General features: G+C 46.8%; 1 protein-coding gene across 4 annotated transcripts in view; it reads right to left on the bottom strand.

Moving 5' to 3' along the window:
• Nucleotides 1-16,929, bottom strand: part of PODXL (podocalyxin like) — a 37,504-nt gene that overhangs the window by 12,090 nt on the left and 8,485 nt on the right. For all 4 annotated transcript variants that reach the window (XM_072353401.1, XM_072353410.1, XM_072353419.1 and 1 more), the window contains exon 2: nucleotides 292-1,161. In XM_072353401.1, the coding sequence (XP_072209502.1) occupies nucleotides 292-1,161 (870 nt within the window). The remainder of the gene's footprint in view (nucleotides 1-291; nucleotides 1,162-16,929) is intronic.

Here is a 16,929-nt window from a genome sequence, read left to right as displayed (position 1 = left end):
CAGTCATTGGAGATTGAGTCAGTGCAGTCAGCTGTGGTTGGGGCACAGCTTGCTCCATCTGAAAGTGTTTCATCACCTGATCCAGGCCTTGAATTTCATTGATTCAATCTCCACTGATGGCAACAGGGACATAATGAACTGGTGGTCATGGAAACAGTTATGCTGGACAGCCCTAAAATGGGACAAGGTGTCAGTAACCCATAATGACAGGGAGGTGGGTGGGGTACCCAAAGGAAAAGATCACCAAAGGGCTCCCCAACACAATAAATCATGGTTTTAATCTTCTGATACCTGCTTTAGGAGTTGTCATGGTGGTTGTGACTGTGGCCTTCCTTGTGCTGCTGGATGGTGAAGACAAAGATGTTTTCATGCTGGTAGAGGACACGGATCCACTATGAGGGGTAGCACATTCCAATTTATGGGCCGGAGAAGTGGGAGAAGGGTGATGCTGTTTGGTGGCAGATGTGGAAGAGGAAACACTGTGGTCCTTGACCACAGGGCTGCTTGCTGAGGCTCCAGAGCTTGATGCAGTGCTGTTCAACTGGTCCAAAGCAGGGCTTCCATCATCTGCTATGTGTGGAGACGTTGAGACAGAAGGCACTAAGCCTACTGAGGTGGATGAAGGGCTGGTCACTTGAGTGGAAGTTGGACTTGCACTGGGTTTGGTGAGTAAGCTTCTTGAGCTGTCTGGAGGGCTCGTCTTCTGCTGCATAGCACTGGAGGTGGTAGCAGAGGTAGTTGATGAGACTGTGGGGCTGGCTGAAGAGCTGACCTGCTGAGGTGCATTGGTTGATGCCACTGAGACACGAGATGGGTCATCTGGTCTGTCTGTGGTCTTGGAGGTTGGAGCTGAGGTGTGTGTCGATGCAGGAGCGGGTGGTGTGCTTCCTTGTGGGCTTGTAGTGCTGATTATGTGGGTGGTGGTGGTTGGTGATGGGGGGATGGATGGTGCTGAAGAGCCATGTGGTTTGCTTGGAGTGACTGTCCCATGAGCTGTGGTGGAGGACATCACAGTGGTGGGAGGTGTGCTTTTTGGTATGCTTGCAGAGATAGTCTCTTGCCCCTTGCTGGTGGTGACTGTAGTAGCGGTGACCTGATTACTTGCTGTTGGACTCACTGTGGTCACATGGGAAGCAGTATCATCATCCTCAGAGCTGACACCTAGGGAGAAGCAGAAAGGTCAATATAAACTCTGACGTAGGGACACTTCACTTGGTTAAGACTAATTTAAACTCTGATGAAGGTGTTTCTGAGGACTCTGAAGGACAGCTTGCCTAACAGAAGACAAGTTTCCAACAGCAACAACATCCTGCAACGTGGAATATTCACTATAAGACCAGATAGAAAATTCGGGTCTGTTTTTCTGTTTGTAATCACAGCAGGAGCTCCATCAATTGCCACAGAGATAATCTTCCCCCATTGCACACAGAACTGTCATTTCTGGGCACTTGCTCAATTTCACCCCAGGAAAGTCTCAACCAATTTTCCACCTTTCAGAAAATGCAGATTCCACTGAGTCACTTCATCAGTGCATCTGTCTGCAGTAAAGAAACCAACTGATTCTGGGGCGTTTCTTCCATTTGACAACAGTACAAAACAGGACTGTTTTTTTTCCCCCATGCCCCTCCTTGTATATTGTTCTCAACTACCCAAAGCAGGAAACTTCCAAGGTTGGATGCTGCTCTCCAGAGACCTGCTTTATTTCTCTGTGTTGCCTTGCTGATAAGACATCTTCTCTTCCATGGCCTGTTTGTTGACACTGGTTATGCTTCCAAGACCTGATGGAAGCTCAAGTTTTTGAGATTCATACCACTGAGAAAATCTAATCTGAACTGACCCTGCCAAGCCAAGCCACCAGGAGCAGCCATTCTGAAAACACCTTTACAGTGTGAGCTGAACAAATCAGCAGTGTGAACCATTTTAGGCAAACCCAGGCTTGTGAGGCAACATTCCCATCACATCTGCAGGTAAAGATCATTTACGGAGAGAAGTCATATTCCCCTTTAGGCTGACAACTGCCTTTAGGAGAAAAAGAAGGAAGGAAGCAGAACACCAGAGGCATGGAGATGTGGCACTGAGGGACATGGTTAGTGTGTATGGTGAGAACATGTTGATGGTTGGATTAGATGATCTTAGGGATCTTTTCCAACCCTTATAATACTAAGCTAGAGGTCAGGCATCCAGTTAGACACAAAATGGATCTATCCCATAAATAAGGTTTTAAAAGCCCGACAGAGGCTTTGATGACAAAGGGAAAAAACACCCATACCCCGAAGATAAAATATCAAAGAGATGTAAATAAAGAAAGGGTCAGAAGGAAGGTGGAGGAAATCTCCCACTAATGCTACTTCCTTTTCATAATGCATCCCTGTCCCAGAAGCAAACGGACACTGGAAGTCCCTTTGTGAAAGATCTCCCATCCCAAACTTGACCTGAAAGTACCATTTCCACACTAACCTCCACAGCCGCTCAGCTGGGCTGCTGCCATACCTTCCACAGCTACCGATGAATGAGACCCTCCTTCCATGGAGGATCCACACCCATATTATCACAGAATCAGAGAATCATTAAGGTTGGAAAAGAGCGCTATGACCACGTAGTCCAACCAATATTGCCCACTAACCATGTCCCCCAGTGCCACATCTACCCTTTCCTTGAGCACCTCCAGGGATGGGGACTCCACCATCTACCAGGGCAGCCTGTGCCAATGCCTCACCATTCTTTCAGAGATAATAATATCCAGCCTGAACTTCCCCTGAAACATCCCCACATCCGTCCTATAGATTTTTGGCTCTTCATCCGTCAGTGAAATTTACCTTTGCTCTCCTGTTGCATTAAACTGTTTTCTCACTGCAGCTACATACGGTGCAGTTTTATTCCCCAGGGCTTAATACCTGCTGTTTGCCCAGGGACTCTGCTTTGAGTCTTTCAGAAGCCTGGCAAATATTAATCCCCAAGTAGAAATAAATACACAACAAGCAGTGAGAGCATGCAGGTCCACAAGGCACAGTCTTCCTTCCACATGCTTTGTATCTCTTTCAGACTTCTGAGCACTATTTATTATCTCTTCCTCCTTGCTTGCTCTAAATATTCGTGTTGGACCCAGGGGTAATGACTGGTAATAAGGCCGTTTTCCTGGGCTAGTGGCTAGTGCTGCCTGTTGACTGTCCTCAGCAAAAGAAATGAATAGGATTTGATTGAAACAGAAGAGAGAAAACCCCTGCAACCACAGGCTGACAGCAACAAAAGGCAGACAGGGCGGGATTATGCTCAGCACCCCTTCAGCATGAAGATTGCTCACAAAAGATCCAGTATGTCCTTCTGCGGGAAAAGAATGATCCTTTCATGCCGTGAGCCCCGGAGATAAAAGGATTTAATGCTTACTAAGAGAGAGAAAGAGGATGGAGGAGAAGTTCTCTGAGCAAGCACACCCCTTAACAGCATGGGGTCCGACCCAGCAGCCTGAAGGAAAGTTCACTTGAGCTTCAGCCGGGGTCCTTCACCTTTGTTGTAAAGAAGGCAGAAGAAATCCTATCTGCCCCTGACCTTCCTGGCTGCATTTGGACAGAGGAAGGATGATTATTTGATTTCACTTTTTTGGACCATCATCAGTTCTTCATTTCAAGGAAAACTATCAAAGCAGAGGAACTATTTGCTATGAGGTTGCACCTCTCCTCTTCTAAATGCCTCTGAAAAAAAAACAACAAACCACAAACATAAAACCTTGCCTTTCTGTGCTGGGCAATAGAAATCTACCTGATGTCTCCCCACAGGAGGAAAGTGCAAGCTTTCCACACATGCATCAATGTGCATGGTGGCCAAACGGCTTAGAGGAAATGAGTACACTGTGAAAACATGATTTCATTTCCGGATACGTATCCCATGACTGTGTTGGTGATCTGGTGTCTCCATGATGGGGACAGTCCCGGAGAGATGAGAACTTTTTATTACTGCTAGCTGTGAAGCTCAGCTTGTTTGTCCCCAAAGGAGATTGGACTCAGATCCCGGAGTGCTTCTGGATGGGGTTGCTGTTGGAATACTTGGTTAGGATGTGAAAAATCACCTAAAATATGAAGGGGAAAGCGTGGAGGTTTGTGCCAACACAACTCTTTGCATGTTCAATTTTTATCAGTCGGAAGCCATTCCCAACCATGCCACAAAGTGATGCACCAATCATATCCATGTCACAGAAGACGACATTCTGCAAGCTTCAGAAGATCATGGAATCACAGCATCACCAAGATCACCAAGTCCAACCCATCACCACCATGCCCGCTAACCATGTCCCTCAGTGCCACATTTGCCCTTTTCTTGAACACCTCCAGGGATGGTGACTCCACCACCTCCCTGGGCAACCTTGCCAATGCCTCACAGCTCTTTATGTTTCCTCATATCCAACCTGAAGAAGCTCGAAGGGAAGCAGCTTGGTTGGAAAGGCCACAAGTTGAAGCACAAAACAAAATAGGAAACACGTCCGTGCAAAACGCAAAGTGAAAGGACATGTCCTGTCCATCCAAAGCCACCACCTCTCCACGCAGCTCCCCTGCTTCAATTAATTCCCTTCCCAACAGCTTCCCGCTTCCTATTTCAGGAACACCTCCCCTGCTCTGACCACCTTTTTGAAATGGCTCAGATTGGCTAGAAATCTATTAATAGTGAGAAAAGGAAGCCTGAAAGAATAACTTAGGAAATGGTGGGTGACACACCCCACGCCGGTGGGCTGAACCCGGCTCAAAGCCTCGCTCCAGCCGGCTCCTGCTCCTCCCAAGGCGGGATGAGAAAGCTGCAGAGACCCAGCAATGAGGGAAGGAGAGGGGATATGAGCCAGGCTTTAGGAAGTTCCTATTTCCCTCCCCTTTTTGCAGCTTTTTCTGATAAAATAGGGGTAATGGGTTGCGTTTGTTGAATGGAGAGATAGGGCTGAGGCTCCTGGGTTGGTCATTGCCAGGGGACATCATGGACCAAAGCCAGCAAGGATGCTCCCGGTCAAAAGGAGGGTTTTAGCCCTGAAATGCAGCCCTGTCTGAGCAGGAACAGTGCGTAGTCACTGCAGGGGACAGGAAATTTGTCACCTCCTTTTAAAACTGCGAGGGTGACCAGATTGGCAGAGTATCACAGTGTAGAGTTATTTATCCTGGAATTCAGCTGGGCTACCGGAGCCAGTGATCACTTCGCCATTAATTTTGCTTGCGTAAAAGCTCTTGGGCTCTTTAACACCTTGTTTAGAGCAAGATGGGATCCAAACAGCATCATCCTCCCAAAATCCCTGCTGGGATTTTGGTGAGGGGTATAGTGAGGATGCTGCTTAGTGTTCATATACTCTTACCCCTGACAAAGATCAACATCATGAGATGTCATGGAGATATTCAAGACCCATCTGGACACATTCCTGTATGACCCACTGTAGGGAAATGAACATTGTTGGACTCCGGTTTAAAACCACCAGGCTTGTTTTCAGCACCTCGACTCTGCTGTGGTGAGGCTTTATTGATAAGACCCTGCAGTTTGGTGCAGATTAGCTCTTGCATGTGAATGACCATGAAATCAAGGCAGTAATACTGACAGACCTCCTTGGTTTTGACCAAGAAATCCACCTGTGTCCTGAGGCATCGTTTGTGTGACACAGGCCCCTGAAATTCAGCTTCTGATGAACTGGCATTTTCTGATGAGAAATATGCCTCATTAACAAATTCCCCATCAGCTTTTTCTGTACGTATTTCAGCCAGCTCAGCTTGTCTGCTGTTTCATTTGGAAGCATGACAAATATTAAAGATCATCCAAAGGCATGAATCCCTGCTGGATGCACTGCTCTTCCCCTGCAGTCCCAACCTCTCTCCTCTTCACTCCCTTGGCCTCTCTAAACATTTCATTTTGGGAGGCAGAAATGCCTTCCTTTGCTGTGCTAATTAACGACTGGCCAATGGATTGGTGGAGCAGAAGGATCTCAGTACTCCACAATCCCCTTTTCTCATAAACACCCTCCTTAAGCAGTCCTTCACACCACACCTGGACCTCTCCTGAGTTTCCCTTTGAGGGAATTGGGTATTGTTGTGAAATTGGGATCAGACAGAGGCATCTACCACCCGAGAGGATCCAACTGGTCCATTCCAGGTAGTGTCATCTGTACGGCCACCTCCGGGCACAGGCAATGGGGTGGACCAAGCTCCGGATCAACCTGTCATGAATACGCATGGCACATTCTATTTAGGAATATGTCTCTGAACATCCTATTTAGGCCATGTGTCTCCACGACTCTTCTCACGGACAGACTGTGGCTATCTAAGAAGTGAAGAGGAAAAAAACAAACAAAAGCAGACAGGAAGACTACTGTGGAAAATGAAAAGCCTTCACACGAGGTTGTCAAGGAGGCAAACAGACACACAGACACACTCTACTCTCTGACATTATCACTGAGCTTGGAAACATCCTCTTTCCACTGGGGTTGCTGGGATTTGGAAGAGGATCTGTTCCACCTCCACACCTTTCCCAGGCTGCAAAATGAAGCAAGGGGCCCTTTGCAGCTTGCACAGAAACGCCTCATTGCTCAGGAAGCTGTAGTGGAGCTGCTGGAGCGGAAACACTGGGAGCAGAAGCCAAAAAAGCTGCATGTCTCAGCCCAGGCGGACGCTCTGAAGCTCAGAGCCACCTTCCTGCCCTTCTCATACCTCCTCTGTGTCATCAGAGTGGAGTCATCCTGTGATGGCCTCGTTTCTTTGAAGCAAGATTTGTGGCAGCGCGATGACCTCCTGTATCAAAGGAGCATCAATCTCCTTCATGCAAAGCTCAGCAGCGGAGTTTTCCACCTGCAGGCAGTGGCTGAAGGACATAAAGCCTGGTATATTTAGCCCTCTGTTTCTACAGAAGTCAATCGAGGCCTTTGGAAGAAACTCAAGTTTTACACTGAGTAATGGGCTACAACAGTAGCTCTGCAGCAGGGTAAAGCCCAGCTACCTTTAGCCCTGAACAGTGGCCATGAATCAAAATGACACTGAAAATCACAAAAATGCCATGTGATCACATAACCTTGTTATACAGAAAACATTCGGGATTCTTCTTGTGTGGTTTCTGAGCTGTAAGTTTCTAAGAAGCCCTTTTATCTCTGATCCAGTTGGTTGGCATCCCTACCTAAAATGGTTTATAACCAAATGATCTTTTGGGTGCCTTGTAACTTAACTTAAGCAATTGGGTTTCTATTCTTTTGATTCTTTCAATTCTATAAGTGCTAAAAAGTCTGAATTGGGGGGAAAAAAACAACAACAAAATAAGTAAACAGATTAAAACCCTACACTTGCCTAAATTTGGGTAGGCATGAGGTCTGCAGGAAGAACCAAGAGCCTCGATACGACTACCAGGTTGGCAATGCCACCTTGACTCCTCTAGAAGAACATCCAACATCACCAGCTCTTTAACCCAGTGAGGGCTAAGGGCTGTGTGAGGACGGCCAGCAGACATTTTTGCTCTTTGAGAGAGAGAAGTTCCTCCCTGTGCTTTCTATCCCAGAAAACTGAATCATCCCTGCCCTGTTTTTCACGGAGGACTACTACAGACAACTTGAGAGGGAGCCAGGACATGAACCAGTGAGGTGAGAACTGATTTTCATTCAGTCTGATGGCTTGTCTACACCGAAGTACTCAGGAAAATTAATCTAAAATTAAAAGAAGGCATGATTTCAGAATAGATTAGTCAAAGTGCACACAACACACCAGGTGGCCACTCTTGTTCAGCTTTAAATCAACCTTCATTCAATTTAGCCAAAATTAAGTGGGTTAAATCAAATTAAAGTCTCCTTAGCCCTGAAAGCCAAAATGCAGTGTGGGGGGGGGGAAGGGAAGATGCAGTTTAAGAATGCTAATTTAGGAGAAATCTGGTGATGGACCACACAGAAGCAAGCCCCCATATGTAACATTTGGCACTAATACCAACCAAACATCAGGGATGGGGTGCACCCTCCCCTCCATCTCCCATGTCAGCAGAGGTGGGCTTTCCTACCCAACTCATTGTCTCGCCTTACTCTCCAGCTGGCTGGGTTCATGTTTGGGTTCATATTGAGCAAGATGAGGTAGGACTTGGCCCTACTACCCTGCTATCTGAAACTGTACCAGCTGGCCAGCACCACTGAAGTGTTTTCTCACCTAATGTCACTGAGGTGCCACGCACTGGTTATGTGTCTGGATTTGCTCAATGAGAAACGGAGGCCATGATGGTCTTCTAAAGTGATGAATACTCTAAAAGTGAGAATGTCCACCTCCAGGAGAGGTTGGAGGCCCAGCATGGAGGAGGTCAAATCTGCAAACTTAAGGATGAGGACAGTGACACTAGAGGATCAAGGAAATCTCAGCTTCGCCACAGGCAGCCCCAATGTAAAGGAAATACAGTGTGGATGGGTGATGGCGAGGTCAGTTTGTGCTGGCACATGGCACCACTGCAGCATCGCAAAGCACTGTCCACACTTCTGTGCACCTCCCTTTCCTCCCCTCCTCCCCTAAGATTTACAGCAGGAATCACCCTCCCAGGACAGCCCCCACTCCCTCCTAGAGGTTTCAAACCTCTGGCAGAGCCTTGCTCTGGGCAGGACTTGGAGGATGCTTGCCCGCCCTGTGGGTGAAAATGGCCAGCGGAAGAGCGATGGGAGGCTGCGATAAGACCCACAGCCTCGCCCTCCTTTGTGCACCCAGTGTTTCTGATGAGTCATGCCATCAGCCCAAATTTACGCCCTCAGCTCTGCTGCACTCCAGCCAGCAGCCTGTTTATTAACCTTTCCAGTTTCAACACGCAACACCCACCACCAAGCTAGGATGGATCCAAAGGTGATGAGCTGGATCCATCTTTGGTCCATCAAGGCTTGAAGTTGGTGAAGTGTGCTGTGATGAGAAGTAGATGAAGATGATGCCAAGTGATGTAGGCAGGCCCCTTCCAGGAGGCACCAGTGATGTCCTCACAGATCCCAGCTTCCCTTGGTGAAAATTTGGTTGATACCCAGTTAAGCACCAGCTCTTCAATGCTTTCAGCTTTCGCTGCATTTTTTGACTGTGCTGGGGATGGGTTCCTCCACAAACACTTCATGGAGTATCTGCAAACCTACACCCACATTAAAGCTGCCAACACACAGAATTGTAGAACGACTTGGGTTGGAAGGGACCCCAAAGATGACCTGGTTCAACCCATTCCACAGACAAGGTTGCAGACTGCTAGACCAAGCTCTAGATCAGGTTGCTCTGGGCCCCATCCAGCCTGGCTGTGGGTGTCTCCCAGTGTTTTTTGTAGAAGAGCTGAGCTGGACGTCAGGATCAGCCCCAGTGTTCAATCCCTGTGTTCAATCCCCTCAATGACCTTGGCAAGCCAGGGTTACGGAACCAGCAGCCTGGAGATTTCCTGTTAGCGTCACAAGGAGGGCTCCACATTTCCTTGTGATCCTTTGTGTGTCCGTGCTATTTCAGGTCCCACCTTTTTTCTTCAGCTCCCACCCATAACTCCTTCTGGGTGGGGTCTTCCCGGATCATTTCAAGCTCTCAGTATACACACGCATATAGGTATGCATGTCCATACATTTGTATAGCTATGCATGCAAGTGGAGCCTTTGGGCAATGGCTGGACACGGCCCTCTTGGCAGGAGGCTTGGGACTATTCTTTAAGTGGGGAGAGTTTAGGAAGGGAAGGACACATCTCACCCTCCCTCCTATTCAAAACTATTTCAAGACTGACTGGCACAGAGTTGCTTTCCCACCAAATGGCTTCAGTGACGATCTGGCTTTAAAGCTGTGTTAATCAGATCAACTTGTATTGTTGGCAAATTCGTAATTGCCTCATTATTTAACTAGCCAGAAGAAATCGGTTTTATATGGAAAAAAGACCATCCGTCCAATAAGAGTGTTGGGACTCAGTTCCCACTTGAAGAACTTCTGTTCTTCAAACTCAACAGCTCCTGCTTTCCCCATCCTTAAAAGAAAACACACGATCACAGGAATCACTGATGAAAGATGTAAATAGTAAGAGATGACCTTTTTCAGTACTTTCCTGATGGGGGATTCTTCTGCACAGCATATCTGTTATGCAGGGCTCTCTTTGCAGCTGTGGACAGCAAAGCAGATGAGCCTTAACCATTTCCCCTCCTGAGAGGAAGGATGCTCTTCTAAGAATGATGCACTGCTCATCCTCGCTCAGCCACAGCTCTCCAAAATAACCCTGGTGACACACTTAATCTATCCCTTCCTTACTTTCCCCATCCCTACACACAAAACCAGGTGGATTTCATATGGATGAGCTGCCCTTCATTTACGAGCCAGTCTAGAACCTTGCTCACCGGGGCCCCAATCTTGGTTGGGTGCCACAGCAATACAAATAATTAATAATACTAATTCCCATGAGAGTCTATTACATTATAGTTCAACTTCCTCCCAAACAATGGTTCCTCTTCCTTGCTTTGTGTGTTCTTCAAAAGAAGCGGCTGCTGTGCTTTAGGGCTGGGACAGCAGTCGAGGTAAACATACACCCAGCGTTCCTGCTCAGCTGGGCCTGGGCAGAAAAGAAACAGATAAATCTGATTTCAGACAATTGCATTGTGGACAGGAAAAAAGAAAACTGAGGCTTTAATGGAAATCACAACCTGGCAGCACTAAACAGTATTTATTCTGAGAAGCCTCTTAGGGCGTGTTTATTTGGTATCTATGGGATGATCTTATTCAGAATGGCAGTAAGAGCAAGAAGAGCCATGGGTTGAGGTGCAGTATCAAAAGCAAGGACACCAAAATATTGTGTGTCCGACAATAACTGGATGGCAATAGAGACTGACCGTCTTAAAATGGTTTGAGCTGGCTGAATGAACTCTGGGTGGAATGACTTGATGGCCTTAGGTCCTCCTTTAAACACGTATCTGGCTCTGAAACATACAGTATGTGTATATATATGCATATATACATACATATATACAACATACATCTGAGATGGTTTGTCCATTGCTAGGAAAAGGAATAGAGGCTTACACAGCAAGTATTGAAGGTGGAGAAAGAAAAATGCTCTCGCTAATAAGTTGGACAACTGTCCAGACTTGATGTTTATGAAAAACAATGTACATTCTGGTCAAGGCAGAGTCTGCAACAGTTTTAATTAGTCAAATCAAATGTGACTTTGTCATAGGAGATGAGACACAACCAGAACCAGCCAGCTGGGTTCTTGGCTGCTGAGTGACATTGTCTTTCCAGCCCAGTGACCTCATTGTTATGAGTCAATAGGGGAACAATGTTGTTCTCCCAGCAAGGAGTGGGATTCCTGTGTGGTTAGAACCAAGCAGAAGAGCATGGGAAGTTGTAGGATGTCACTCGGTCAGGGATTTTACACACAGTTCAAACAGGCTGTGGCATCGCTGTGTGCAGAGACATAGAAGTATGTCATGCAACAGGGTTCATATTTAGCTCCTCAAAAACTCAACATCAGTCCCTAGAAGGTCCAGGTAGTGGGTTTGAGCATGAATAGTTAGGGAAAGAAACACTACATAGCATCTTGCAGAAAGGAGAGCTTGCGGTACCCATACTTCCGGGGCTCTGCATGGAAACCAATCTGCATCTGTGTTAGCTTTGGTGCTCAGGGCTTCAGTGACATCTCCCTGCCACCAAAATTCTTCTCGCTCCTGGCTGCAAAGAGGCATGGCCACGTCTGGCAGTCATGCAGCAGTCAGGTTGTGGCAGGGCAAGGGAAGGGAGCAAAGGAAGCAGGAAGGAAGAAGGAGTTGAACCCCCTCCCTGCTGTTAATCATCCTCCCCTTTTGCTGTCAGGTCTGCAAATGCCATGCTGGTTGCCTACCTTGGAAAGGGCAGAGCAGAGGACACAAAAGGAGGACATGGTGCTGGGCTTGATGATATTATCCAAATTACTCTGTTCCTGGAACTGCAGAGACCAGATCCTGGTTATGGCACTGGAGTGAAGCTCTGACACATAAGCTTGGGTGTTTCCTTGAAGAAAACTGACCTGAAGTCATGATGGAGCTGGAGATGGGAGAAGAAGGCAGGGACTGCAGGTTGGGTCTTTGATGGGACATGCAGAAAACCACCAGTGATGGAGTGATGGATGGGCCCTGAGCTGGGGGATTCAGTGGATACTACTGGTGGTAATCCTGCAGCTTGGGAGCAGGAATGGGAAGAAAGGAGGGACAGCAAATGCAGCCCATGCTGGCCACGTGGTACACCAGAAGAGGGCTGCTGCTAATGGAACAACTCTGTCTGCGAATGATCACTGCCAATTCAAAGCAGTTTTGTTGTAAAAACTACTCTATGAGACACAAGAAAACTAGCAAATTCAATTACAGAAGGGCACAAGAGACAACTGAAAATCCCAACACACTTTAAGGAACCATTTAAGCACCATCGGGTCCTCCAGATGTATCTAGTTATTATTATCAGGGCAAAATAGCCTTTGACTTCTGTCAGGGCAGCTCTCAGAAATCAGGCATTGGACATGTTGATCATGGAGGCAAGGGAGAGCTGAGGCTTCAAAAGCAAACAGTGACTTTTAGCAATGCTTGGTATTGACTGTTGACATTATAAAGTTAATAACTAGCAAGCCTGTCATCTGCTCTCCCAAACAGGAGGAGAACCATGCAGAATCACAGAATCATCAAGACCATAAGATCAAGTTCAACTGTCAACCCATCACAACCATGCCCACTAATCCATGTCCCTAATAGAATCATTAAGGTAAGAAAAGACCTCTAAGAAAAGAAACTGGCTCAAATCCACACCAGCTCCAGCTGTACCCAAAAGGTGATATTTATTGCTATCAAACAAATGCACTCATCTTCCCTCCCTGGAAGCATCCAAGGCCATGATGGATGGGGCTTTGAGCAACCTGGTCTAGAGGGAGGTGTCCCTGCCTATAGCAGGGGGGTTGGAATTAGATGGTCTGAAAGGCCCCTTCCAACCCAAACCATTCTATGACTCTATGAATTGATGCCATCAAGGAGAGCAAACCTCTTTCTCCCAGTCTCACAGGCTTCATGGTATAGACATGAGTTGAACAAGGCCAGGACAACTTGCAGACCTTAAACTTAGGGATATGTAGCAAGGTTCAAGTGGTAACAGATTGCTATGATAAGCCATTCCCTGCCTTCTGAGGGGAAAATATGGGAAAAATACGTGAAATCTGCCCACAGGCAGCTCATAAACATTTGTCCATTACAGGAAAGGATAGTCCCATTGTACAGAACTATGGCAGTCCACAAATGTATTCTCCTGCCAGATCCAAGCAGAGGCAAGTTCTTACTACCCTTGTTGTCTGCTGTGCTCACACCGAACCAAAATCCCTACAGAAACTACCCAAGAACTGCACCTTCCTCACCCCCTTTTACTCAGTAGAGATGGAAACAAAGCCCTGCCCTCTGAGCTGGATTAGCAGGAAACCTCCTGAAAAAGCCAGCTGGGATGGGGGCAGCCCCCAGTGCTCCTGCCAGCACGGAAAGCAGCTTACATCACTACAGATTGGAGCAGCTCCACAAAACACGCTCATGGGAAGACAAAGCGTAGAGCTACCACCCAATTCCTCCAGCTCAAACACAAACACCAAACTGCCAGCACTCTTTTGGCAGGGCTCTTCTAGAGTTATTTCTCATCAAGTTCACAAGCTATGCGTGAATTTGGTAGTTTACAAAACCTGTATCTTAGCTGAGGGCTTTCAACCCACAGCAACCCTGTTCCCGGGGAAGGATCCCGTGGGTGTTTGGAGGTTAGGGCTTGGAAGCACCTCTGTGGTCGCTATGCCAAAAAAATCCTGCAGGCAATTAGGAAAGGAAGCTGGAAAAGCAGAGTGCAATCACCCAGCATCAAATTTTTCCTTCCTCTTCTCATCAAAAAACGCAGCAAGGGCCTCAGCAATCACCAACCAGCTCAGAGCTTGGCATCTTTCAGTCGTGTCGAAAATGCAGCTCCCTGAGTTCCTCCCCACTTTCTTCTCCATGAGCACTGTGATGCAGCTCTGCACACAGCCTGGTGCCTACCGAGCTGCTCACTCTGTGCTCTGAGGTGGAGTTTCTGTGCTTCTATCAGCGACGTGGATGAGCCGCTGTAATCTCCATTTCTAATGGGATCAGAGGAAGGAGAGCCTTGCACCCCTAGGGGCAGGCTGTGCTACCAAAAACCCTTTAAACCCCCCAAAACTTTACTCTGAATAGCTGCCAGCTGCCCATGGCCAGACATTACAGAGCATTACAGGCAATAACTGGGAGGAATACCAACAAAGCAAATGTAGATACCGATGGCTTTGTCTTTGGTCATGCAGCATGCAGTGGTGGATATATTGCCCACCCTTGCCCTCATTAAATATTAACACCACCCAATCTGCTATCAGCCTTCTCCTTGATGGAAAAGCCCACAGAAAAAGCAGTTTAGGGTGAGATGGTAAATTACAGGCTAGATTTTGAGAACTGTTCTGCATGACAGCACTTCAATGGAGTATGGCCATCCTGATGGACTGATACCCCCAGCAGCTTGTGAAGGACTTGGCTTGGAGAAACACTGAGTGAGGGCTGCAAGATCCAGCCCAAGGTGTGAATGATCTTAGTGCGTCCTTTGCCTTGAGCTACCTCCAGCTGTGACACTTCAGGCAATTTTAGCAACCTTAACTGATGTATCTTGGAAGAGATGCCTCCATACAATGGAGGTGATACCCCAATAGCCGCAATGGACACACGCAGAGCAGTGATGGCAGGAGCAGCAACCACAATCATCTTGGTGGCAATGATCAGGCTGAACAGTCACCTAATGAAAACATCCTTTGAGAGTATCCTCCTATGGTGAGAAGCTCAAGACACTGCAATAGCAACATATCATCACATTGTTTTCTTTTTGTGTGCTTGCTGCCTTAAACAGCAATGTTTAATCATCAGGCCTATTGGAGGAAGTGTTCTCATGTGGGATCATCAGAGAGAAGCAAACCTAAATGGGCCAGCTGAGAGGATCTGGACTCCCCACAGAGTAGACACAGTTGTCTACTAATAGGGTTTTACTTCAGAAAGAAGAAGGCGGGTTGAACTTACTACTCCCCGTGCTCCTAAGATCCCCATGATGGCCTTGCAATATGCATGGGTGGAAGCTCACCAGGATCTGTCAGGCTGCATTGCTCTCCTGGACACAAAAATTGGGCCAAGCTGGAGTTGTTCCATGGGAAAGGAAGATCTGCACTGCCATGGACCACCATCCTGACAAGATGAGGTCACTTCCTATTTTCTGAAAGGACGAACGTGTCACCTAGCATCAAACAGGAGATCAAATACATTGCACTAAGTATAAATTCAAATGGAACATCTATGGCACTTGGGGATTTGGGATTTTTCAGCGCTAAAAGAGATGGGATTTGGATGCAAGACACAAACTGGTGAGCCAATTAAACAAAATCAACCCTAACCCTGACCTTCTTCCCTCCCCCCCCAACCCTTTTTTGTTCCAGTGCCCCAGCCTCTCTTCTCTGCATATAATAGAAAGACACGTTCAGTGCTTCCACCAACAGTTCATTCTAAGCTGCGACAGCAACTGGGAACTGGCAGCTGAAAAATAGAATAGCTTTCTCTTCTGTTTTAAACAGTAAAAGTGAGATGTAAGAGAACAACTCCTGTTTATTCAACCCCCCCCCCCCCCAAGGGACAAGAAACAATTCATTTCAGTCACTAACTCCATCTAAGATCGACACTTGAGATTTGCTCAATACGTTTCTTGGTTTCGGTCTCAAAAGTGTGTTGAAAAGTGCTCATGAAATGTGTTAGGGATCCAAGTCTTTGGCTGCCTGACGTATCCTGGAAGAATTTTAAATGCTGGTTCACATCTGTCAGTATAACAGAAATTTCACTCACGAGTAAAGAGTGATTGCCTGCAATGAGCCCCAAATTAGCGCCGTTCATCATTTCCTTGGGAGACCTGAAAGATGTACACATTAAAAATCAAAACAGAGTGCTGGCAGCCTATATGTATATATATATATAGCTGCTTAAACAAATATGTTCATAGTGTGTCTCCCAGGTTAGAAAATACAGCTGAAAGGCAACAGCCGGCTGTAAACTTACACGTTTTACAGTGAGCAACCAAGGGGAATCAACCTTCCATGAGGGATATAGCTATGAATTGGAAATGAAAAGCATGATTAAAATGAAATCATTCCAATGAAGACTTTTTACTTCCTTATTTTAAACCACGTTTGAAATTCCTCATTGTGGCCACATGAATTTAAATCAAAGCACTTCGCAATAAAAGGAAGTTTTGAACCCTTTGTGAGGTTTTAATGAGAAAGAGCACGTTCCTGTATTGAATGTGGTTAATGGGGATTCATTGGTACCTCAAGGAGCTGTCGTAGAAGCTTACAAATAGCACAGATTGAGAGTTTGGAGGGGTTTTTCTTCAGCTGTCTGGGAAAACCTCAAGGAAACAAAACAATGTCCTATACCAGGGTGTTGTAAGAAGCTCAGAACACATTTTTCGATGATATTTTACATGATTATTCAAGATGGGAAAATGTATCACCTGTACCAAAGAGGTCCGCATCTGCATGTGAATTACCCAAGGCTCAGGCAAGCAGCACTGATGATCTCAAGAGCCACTGGGGTATGCTGAGATTAACTCCTGCGTGCTTGAAAATTGAGGTCAAGAGGGTGATTTCTGCCTGCCGGCCTTGCAGCCAATTGGATGTCATGTCTCATTTTGTTTACAGTTTGCCTTGGTTGCCTCTTGGTCAACTCAGGCTTCGCTAGGAGCCCTGTGGCAGCTGCAGGCTCATTCCATTTGTAGCACATTGCATTGCTGCAACCCAACCTTTCATTGCCACGGATGATTTCGGTGTGCTTACGGCATTGCTTTTAGTTGGCATCAATCCACGTGCACTTTGAAAGAGGCATTGCCCTGCAAGAATATGAACACTGTCACAGTGTGCTGAGCCAGATCAGAGAGAACTGATCCATCT

The sequence above is a fragment of the Excalfactoria chinensis genome, chromosome 1 (assembly GCF_039878825.1).
Source record: "Excalfactoria chinensis isolate bCotChi1 chromosome 1, bCotChi1.hap2, whole genome shotgun sequence".
Classification (NCBI taxonomy): Eukaryota; Metazoa; Chordata; class Aves; order Galliformes; family Phasianidae; genus Excalfactoria; species Excalfactoria chinensis.
The sequence above is the reverse complement of the archived record's forward strand: the minus strand, read 5'-3'. Positions and strand labels throughout refer to the sequence as shown.